Source organism: Hyla sarda, chromosome 2 (genome assembly GCF_029499605.1).
Source record: "Hyla sarda isolate aHylSar1 chromosome 2, aHylSar1.hap1, whole genome shotgun sequence".
NCBI lineage: Eukaryota > Metazoa > Chordata > Amphibia > Anura > Hylidae > Hyla > Hyla sarda.
The window spans coordinates 231,574,892-231,584,497 of NC_079190.1; the positions used below are offsets into that span (position 1 = coordinate 231,574,892).

The 9,606-nt window shown below is 41.5% G+C and overlaps 1 protein-coding gene across 7 annotated transcripts in view; it reads left to right on the forward strand.

Moving 5' to 3' along the window:
• The window catches only part of ZBTB8A (zinc finger and BTB domain containing 8A), a 66,048-nt gene that overhangs the window by 54,553 nt on the left and 1,889 nt on the right, over nucleotides 1-9,606 (forward strand). For all 7 annotated transcript variants that reach the window (XM_056556541.1, XM_056556539.1, XM_056556537.1 and 4 more), the window contains one exon: nucleotides 270-439. In XM_056556541.1, coding sequence (XP_056412516.1) covers nucleotides 270-439 — 170 coding nt within the window. The remainder of the gene's footprint in view (nucleotides 1-269; nucleotides 440-9,606) is intronic.

The window sequence follows — 9,606 nt, forward strand, 5'->3', positions numbered from 1 at the left end:
GCTGAGCCAGACTGTCACGTGCTAATCTTCGCTCTTTCTCCTGATTGGTGACAGCCTCCTAGTGGTAGCTGGAGGCACATAAATATAAGAATACATTATGTAATACAAGACTGCACTATTCTGCCAATTTTTTTATGTTCCCTAGATAAAACGTATAAAATGCACATTACATGTCCCAACAAGTACTGTTACTGTAATATTGCATTTACTAGAAAACACTTGAATGTAATGTTTCTTATTTTTCAGTTCTATCGTGTTTCTCTTTCTAGATGACCTGAGTCCTGTGAGGTTTAAATGTCCGTTTTGTACACACACTGTCAAGCGCAAAGCTGATCTTAAGCGTCATCTGCGCTGTCACACAGGAGAGCGGCCATATCCTTGTGAGGCCTGTGGGAAGAGGTTCACACGTTTGGAGCATCTCCGCAACCATTTCCAAACTGTATGTAATGAAAATTGCTGCAGTTACAATAATTTATATAGGCCAATCAGTGTATCCTGTTGAGGGTTGTGTTTCCCCCTTTCCTTGGCACCCTACTTATTACTTACCTACGCCTGGGCACTAGATGCATCCAGAGCTGGTCAGTATTAGTCACGCACAGCATATTATGTATCTCTGTGGAAACTTCTAAGCTGCATTTTCTCACAGGTCCTTAAAGCAAGCTAATAGCAATTTAGAAATTGGCAAAAAAAGTGCACATACCTTCTAAGAAAAACTGTCTCATACAGTCAGTAGTGTAGATAGGATGTTTATTACAAAGGTTTAAAACAATGAAACACCCAAGTATACTTTCTATGGACAAAGTGTACCTGTAAAGCTGAGTGCCTGTCCATTCCTCAGATCGGGCATGATCTATCTTGGGCAGTCAGGTTGCCAAGCCAGCCATACAATGCCTAGTAAGATCAGTGTATGCATTCTATTAGAAACAGACTTGTGCATCGCACATCTGCCTTAGCAAACTGGCTGCCCAGTATGGACCAGCATCTCTTCCAGTAATAAAAGCCTTTGTTGCCAAACATACAGTTTATAGGCAAAATATAGTAGCCCGTCTGTCCAGCCCCTCCTGCTCTAACAGGATCAGCAGCTGGGAAATGCAGATGACAGATTCCCTTTTAGGTCAATGGGAAATAAATCTGCAATAAATGTATGAACATTCCACAACATAATACATAAACTAACTTGCTGTGGATTACTTGAGGTGACATTTTTCAAACCACAGCATGTTATGTATGTATTATGTTGTGGAATGTTCATACATGCTGTTAGGACAAGGAGACACATGGCACTTTTTTTTTATTACATTTTTTTTATCTGTCTGTGTTTCCATAACATAGAAAAAAAAATTGTATTCTCTGGCACAAAGTGTTCCCAAGACCCTGAAGTGCTGAGGCCTGGAATACCTCCCCAATACCCCTTTAGAACCCTCAATAAAATCTGCAAATAATCCTATTGCTGTGGATTACATGAATAGATTTTTTTTGTGGACTTGTCTTGCAGATTTCACTGTGGATTTGTTCAAAGAAATGTCCACAGCAAATCCCTATAGTGTGCATTTACCTTAAACATCCAAGTCAGAGTAGATGTGTGTGATAGTGTTTAATTAAATGAAGTTAAAGGGGTTATCAAGTGTTGGGGGGGAAGCATACTCGCCTAGCCCAGTAGCTGCAGCTCCCATTCGCCTCCATTTAGTCTTCTCTCTTTTTCCTGCTTCTGAGACAATGGCTATATGCAGCACCTTCTGATGTCCTGCTAGTGATTGGCTGAGCCGGCAGGTCCTGCATCGAGTGCAGGAAGAATAGAGATGACAGGGAACCAAACTGAGGTGAACAGGAACTGCAGAGCACCAGGGCTAGGTAAGTGGTCTTTATTTTTCTTGCTATCTCTCCCCATCCCAGAACCATATTGGTTTTTATAATAGACTGGAAAACCCCTTTAAAAGTAATTTATCCCATTTGCTGGAAGCTGTACAGAAGCAGAGATTACAGTAAAGCAGTCTGATCTTTCGTCTTGCTGTCTTTGCGACTTCTCTCCTCTCCCACAGGCAGACTGCTGCAGCAAGAAATAATCATGGCCATAAATATTGGCACCCCTGAAATTTTTCAAGAAAATTGGGTATTTCTCACAGAAAAGGATTGCAGTAACACATGTTTTGCTATACACATGTTTATTCCCTTTGTATGTATTGGAACTAAACCAAAAAAGGGAGGAAAAAAGCAAATTGGACATAATGTCACTCCAAACTCCAAAAATGGTCTGGACAAAATTATTGGCACCCCTAACTTTATATTTGGTTGCACACCCTTTGGAAAAAATAACTGAAAACAGTCGCTTTCTATAACCATCAATAAGCTTTACACCTCTCAGCCACAATGTTGGACCACTCTTCCTTTGCCAACTGCTCCTGGTCTCTTATTGGAAGGGCGCCTTTTCCCAACAGCAATTTAAAGCCTCTCCACAGGTGTTCAATGGGATTTAGATCTGGACTCATTGCTGGCCACTTCAGAACTCTCCAGCGCTTTGTTGCCATCTATTTCTGGGTGCTTTTTGACATATATTTGGGGTCATTGTCCTGCTGGAAAGACCCAAGATCTCTGACGCAAACCCAGCTTTCTGACACTGGGCTGTACAGTGCGACCCAAATCCATTGGTAATCCTCAGATTTCATGATGCCTTGCACACAATCAAGGCACCCAGTGCCACAGGCAGCAAAACAACCCCAAAACATAATTGAACCTCCACTATATTTCACTGTAGGTACTATGTTCTTTTCTTTGTAGGCCTCATTCCGTTTTCGGTAAACAGTAGAATGATGTGCTTTACCAAAAAGCTCTATCTTGGTCTCATCTATCCACAAAATGTTTTCCCAGAAGGATTTTGGCTTACTCAGTTTTTGAAAAATGTAGTCTTGCTTTTTATGTCTGTGTCAGCAGTGGGGTCCTCCTGGGTCTCCTGCCATAGCGTTTCATTTAAATGTCGACGGATAGTTCGCGCTGACACTGATGCTCCCTGAGCCTCCAGGACAGCTTGACTATCTTTGGAACTTGTTTGGGGCTGCTTATCCACCATCCGACACCTTTCATCAATTTTTCTCTTCCGTCCACGCCCAGGGAGATTAGCTACAGTGCCATGGGTTGCAAACTTCTTGATAATGTTGCGCACTGTGGACAAAGGCAAATCTAGATCTCTGAAGATGAACTTGTAACCTTGCGGTTGTTATTTTTCCACAATTTGGTTCTCAAGTCCTAAGACAATTCTCTTCTCTTTCTGTTGTCCATGCTTAGTGTGGCGCACACACAGATGCACATTGCAAAGACTAAGTGAACTTCTCTCCTTTTTATCTGCCTTCAGGTGTGCTTTTTATATTGCCCACACCTGTTACTTGCCCCATGTGAGTTTACAGAAGCATCACATGCTTGAAACAAGGGTGACAGTTTTGTCCAGACCACTTTTGGAGTTTGGTGTGACATTATGTCCAATTTGCTTTTTTCTTCCCTTTTTTGGTTTAGTTCCAATACACACAAAGGGAATAAACATGTGCATAGCAAAACATGTGTTACTGCAATCCTTTTCTGTTAGAAATACTTCATTTTCTTGAAACATTTCAGGAATGCCAATATTTACGGCCATGACTGTATGTTGTTCCCTGACTCTAGACAAGTACTGCATCCTGAATAATGCACTTAGTTTTCAAATTTATATCAAGATTATTATTTTAATCCTAGTAGGGATGTCCCGATACCATTTTTTTTTAAGACAGAGTACAAGTACCGATACTTTAATTCTAGTACTCGCCGATACCAAGTACGAGTACTTATATTTTAAAGGGAATCTGACAGCATGGTGACACTGTTTCTGGCGCTGTTTACCGTATGATATGTGGGTCCTTGTTGTGTACAATGGAGGCAGCTGCTGTAGTATGAGCCAAGATTTCTCTCTTCTCCATTGGACAGAACAGGGAATTTGCTTTGGTGGTGAGAACGATGGACACATGGTGAGCAGCGGTAGAAACCGGGTCACCTGCACTATCTACATATAAATTCAAGTAGGTAGTATCCCCTTGCAGACATTAGTAGCAGCCCCCCCCCCCCCCCCTGTAGACTGCAGGCCCACCCCCTTGTAGACATAAGTAGCAGCCCTCCTGTAGACCACAGCCCCCCTTTAGACAGTGGGCCCCAATTTAAACAGCAGCAGCCCCCCCTTTAGACAGCAGCAGGGCCCCCCCCCCCCCCCCCGTTTAGATAGCAGCAGCAGCAGTAGTCCCCCCCCCACCTTTAGACATTAGTAGCAACCCCCTCCTTGCAGACAGCTTACCTGCGGCTGTCCTCTGTTGGGTGCTGCCGCTCCACTGCCCCGTTCTCCGGTCCGTGTCATGTCGTCCTATGGAGGAGCATGTGACATATACGTCACTCTGCTTCCTCTGTAGCGTTACACTGTGCGCAGGTGAGGAGGTGGAGTGACGTGTGTGTCACATGCTCCTCCATAGGACGACGACCGGTGGACGGGAGAACGGGGCAGCAGAGCGGCAGCAGGTATCGGGCATGGTATTGGGGACATTAAACTAGTCCCCGAAACCATGCAAATGGCTAGTATCGGCACTGATACCAGTATCGGGACATCCCTAATTCTAAGCTTTAATCCCTTACTGTGCCACCCTGTACTACTATTTTGCTGCGATTGCATGGGATCAGGAACTGTGTTTCTGTGGTGGATGTCAAATGTACCTCCAGAGTTGCTGTGCGACAGTTTGGAGTGGAGAAATGCAGTTTGTGCTGGATGGTCAGGTTGCAAAAGGAATCGTCCAACACCCAGCGATTTTTGTGGAAGAATCTTGTTAGCTAGAAGAGGGCTCTTACATGGGACTTGCTTACCGTGATCTGGGTCTTTCCCCACTGATCTTTGCAGACCCTCTGGCACATCAATTTTGGTGGTACACTTTTTCAACATTTGACATGGAAGTTGACTACAATCTTTGTCTAATCTCCTCAAAAGTTGTGGTAAATGCTGACCCCAGTACCTGAGTCCTTTTACAGAAGAAGGCAGCTGTCTTTAGCCTTTTGTAGGCTGCTGATGGGTTGCCATGGCAGTCCAGGGCCTAATACTGCAATACAGAAATCAAGCCATTTAGAAAATTTAGGGGGAAATTTTTTTTTACACCTAATTGCTATTGCAGCATACATTAACATGTCCCAGACTGGAATTTCCTTTTATGGTAAGTGTGCCGTATTTTGAAGTTGATGGGTAGCAATATGTACCAAAATATGGCATGTGTGACCCTACCCTTAAGGTTATGTCCACGTGCTGCATTATGCCACAGTATGCACTCCAATAAATTTATGTGTACTGACAGCGGATTTGCCCTGGTTGTCACTGCTGAGAAGACTGTCTTGAAAGGTGGGCGCTCAGTAGGGAGAGTCAGGCCCTGTTCTGGAGATAAGGAATGATCCCTTTAAGCTGTATATTTTGTGCCAAAAATGACACTATAAACCACAAACACCCTAACTAGGTTGGTACGCGGACAATAATAAAAAAAAAAAAAATGGCTGAAGTCCAGAGTCACAAACCACTATTCAAATCCCACCCCTAAATAGTAACTTAATAGATCAAAAATAAAATGAAAACCCACCAAACAAAGATTAAAATACTGCTACTGTGGTTGTTAGAAACAACTTTTTACCATGTAATACTTCCTTAAAAACTAAGCATTTTCCTAATATACTTAATTAAAAAATGTTATTGCTAAATATGTGCAATAAATGTTTAAAAACATGGCCACTAGGGGTCTCTGTCTTTTGAAATTTTAATAACAAACCCTGGTATCTAGGGCTCTCTCTCTCACCTGTGAGATCCAGACAGCTTGCAGCCTCTTCAGGAAAATGCACATACAAGCAATACAAAGTGCTAAACTATTATATAGAGCATGCATGGCTGCATTAGTTATACAGAGCATGCATTTAGACAGAAACCTGTACAAGTGTAAAAATATTTCAGCAGACCTCATGAGGGGTTCATCATACTGCAGGAGAAACCCCTCCAGCCTCTGAGAGGGAATCAGAAAGACTCCTTACAGGAATATAGATCAAAAGGTATTTTACATATTAATGAATGCATGTTATTATGTATACAGGTCATTACTACATTGATTTTAAGCATTTTTTTTATTTTCTTACTAATGACAGTAACGCTTTAAGGGGATTAAAGTTATAAGTGAGGTATCGCACCTCTGTTATGACACGTAAATTAGGAGACTGCAGACCTCTACATGTACCACACAGTGGGGGTGATTTGCTAACATTGGAGTGCTTTCTTTGTGGGGGTTTTTCCCCTGACAGATAGTATTCCAAGATCTTTACTATTTGAGCTTTTACCAACATTTAGATTTTTGTTACAACTGCTTTGAGCTGTCAAGTTTTACAGTGTATACTCATAGATCACCCACAAGGGGATCCACTGAAACCCTTAGTTTCCTATATATCCCTAAATAAACTTTTAGTACCACAAACTCAAAGGGGTTAAAAAATTAAGTGCTCACTTCTCCATATATGTATCAATTGGATTCACAATGGATCTATAGATCTCAGTCATTATACCCACCGTATGTATCCGTGGCATACTACAGACAGGCTCATAGGAGAATGCACTGTATTAAAAAAAACACTAGCTCTCAGCCCCCCTCGACGTGTTTCGCTACGGATGTAGTTTTCTCAAGAGGACACAGGGCAATGAGAGACAAAACGATGAGCAAGGGGTTTTAAAACCTCCTATTACTGACGTCAAACAGTGAGCATGTATCCAAATCCAATTGGTCCCTATCATATCAACCCAATCCTTTTCACATCCCAAGAATTGACATTCCACTTATCCAATCATATTGAAACCTGTCACTCCGGAACAGGAGGATCAACACTTGTAAGCCACTGCATTGGATCGTGCCACTCCTGACATGCTGCGCGATCACCCCTGCGCCAGGACTTTAACTCTGATCAGGTGTTGCGGAGCTCCCAATGGTATAGAAGAGACGCACTGTGCAGTGACCTCTGCGCGAGAACTTACACCTCCGTTCCGACATCTGCATTAGTTTTAGTTCATCATTCAGTGACGTGCTGCGTGCATTCCAATGCGCACAAATTTAGAATTTTCCTTTATGGTTGAGTATTCTCTTGGTCTTATTAACCCTATTGTAGATAGCATTTGATCAACTGCATACAGCTAAGCTATTTGTAGATAAAAATCATTTATATTAAAGTAGATTAATAATATTATAAAGGTTATCAAGGGAGCGAATGTATATTCTAAAAGATACATGTTATCACTGATCATTTCCATTCTTCTATAATGATCTCATCTGTAAATTTCACTCATCAGTTATCAACCAGTAGCGACCTGATACAGGGACACCAAAGGATATTAGTATATCCATATAGACAGGATATTGGTCTGTCAATTCATCATTCACTGAACTAAATAAAATTGTATGCTATAATCACTAGTCAGACCAATTTAGGTGTATCATTCAAAAAGAAAACAAATGTTTTGACACTACAGGATAAAAGAAGGGGACACCAATTTCTGATAAAAATCCAACACTGTATGATGTCAGTCTATTGGCTTGTTGTGGCGATTTATTCATATATACTTACATTATATTATATTGCCAGTATTTCCAATCAGAATTTTGGGCTATTGCACAACTTAAGCTAGGCCCTAGACAAGGTGACCTAGATAAAAAAAAAATTGCTTCAAGAGGAAACGAAATGGATTCATAGACTTCACATTTTAGCACCTCATGGATTGAATGAGGGATTTACTTTTTCAGCATTTATCTGATTGGAAATACTGCCAATATAATTAACTACATGAATTTGAAAGAAAAATTAAAGAATTGGGTAGCTCTAAAAACCAAAATAATGACTTATGGGTGCCAGGCGAGTACTAACGTGGAGGTTGTGTATTCCTTACAACCTAAACAATAATATAGGTAGGTATATACACAATCATGTGTATATAGAATACGTATTCCTCAAGGCTGGACTTTATTATAGTATATTTTATAAAAGCTTGTATATAAAAAATGAATATTTAAAAAAGTGTGTGTATGTATGTATATATATATATATATATATATATATATATATATATATACACACACACAATGGGGAGATTTATCAAAACCTGTGCAGAGGCAAAGTGGCCCATTGCAACCAATCAGCTTGCTTCATTCATTTTGCAATACAGAAATTTAGGTGCACTACTGTGGTAGATGTATACAATGACATTGGCTAATCCCTCAACACTGATGTTAAAATTGAGACATTCGCCAGTGTATCCTCATATTAAGGACACACCAGAGCCCGCACACCAACGCCAAGGTTTCTCAGATGGCGCGGGACCTAACGCTAACCTACCTGTGCGTAATAAGCAAAAACCAGGGGCCAGTGGGCAATTACAGCAGCACTAGGTCGACATGCAGCCTGCTCCCAGTTCCCTCCAGCGTGACTAAGCACACATACAATGGAAGGGGGGAGAGAAGCTACAAGCCCCACCCAAGTTGGCTGATATAGGTGCATGGCCTCACAGGTGCAACCCTAATGCTGCCTGGAAAATGTTCAAGGCGCATTAACATATGGAGTTTACACACCTCCACGTATAAATTTACAAACAACAACAAAAAACGTGGTCTCAAATGTCTGGAGGTGCTCAACCCCAAATGCAGTTGTGCATATATACTGGGGGAGCAGATCCTGCCCTTGTAGTCCGTTGCTAGGGGCGATCCCCAGCATAAAAATGCATACAATGGAGGATGCCTGCAGCGGACTACAAGTTCATTCATTTTGCAGAGGCCTTGTTAAGAAAGTAAGAAGAAAGCTGATTGGTTGCTATGGGCAACTTTTCCTCTGCACAGGTTTTGATAAATCTCCCCCAATATGTATATGTAAAAATAATACAATAGGATTCGGTCTGTATATATTGATTAGTTTTTATTTATAAAAATATATAGAATATAAAAATATTGGTTATTAGCTTGCTGTACCCTCTGCAGGGCCCTTGCTCGGGGCAGTATAGGCTATTTATAATAAAATAATGTAAAATTTTGAGAGAACAATTAAAAGAATAGGCCAAAGCTACCAACTGGTACTGGTATCTTCTTAGTACAATAGTGTATCAATATACAGTTAGTATACTAAAGTTCCTTTTGGTATAATGCAACAAAGTATAAAGTTAGTATAAAGCAACAAAGTTCCTTAGACACTCGTTGGGGATACAGTGGTAGTTTCTGTATCTTTTATGCATGTATGAGAAACGTTTTCCAAAATGGTAAAATAGTCTTGTATATTGTTAGTGCACAGCACCACTCACCGCCCTGTTCCTGTGAGGTCCCGATAGCTTGTAGATGGAGCTGGCGCAGAAGCACCGGCCTTGGGGAAAAAGGCGTCTCTGGGGACCTGCACGTTGAGCTCCGCTGTTCCCGACTCTGACTGGCACGGTTGGCGTCCTGCCTATAGTTGGTGAACGTCAGGGATCTGGAGAGATGTGTAGGAGCTGGATAGGAACTTGCGGGAGTGGCTGCCGGCGTGCTCCTGTATTAGCAAACATGCAGCAGTGGGTCTCAG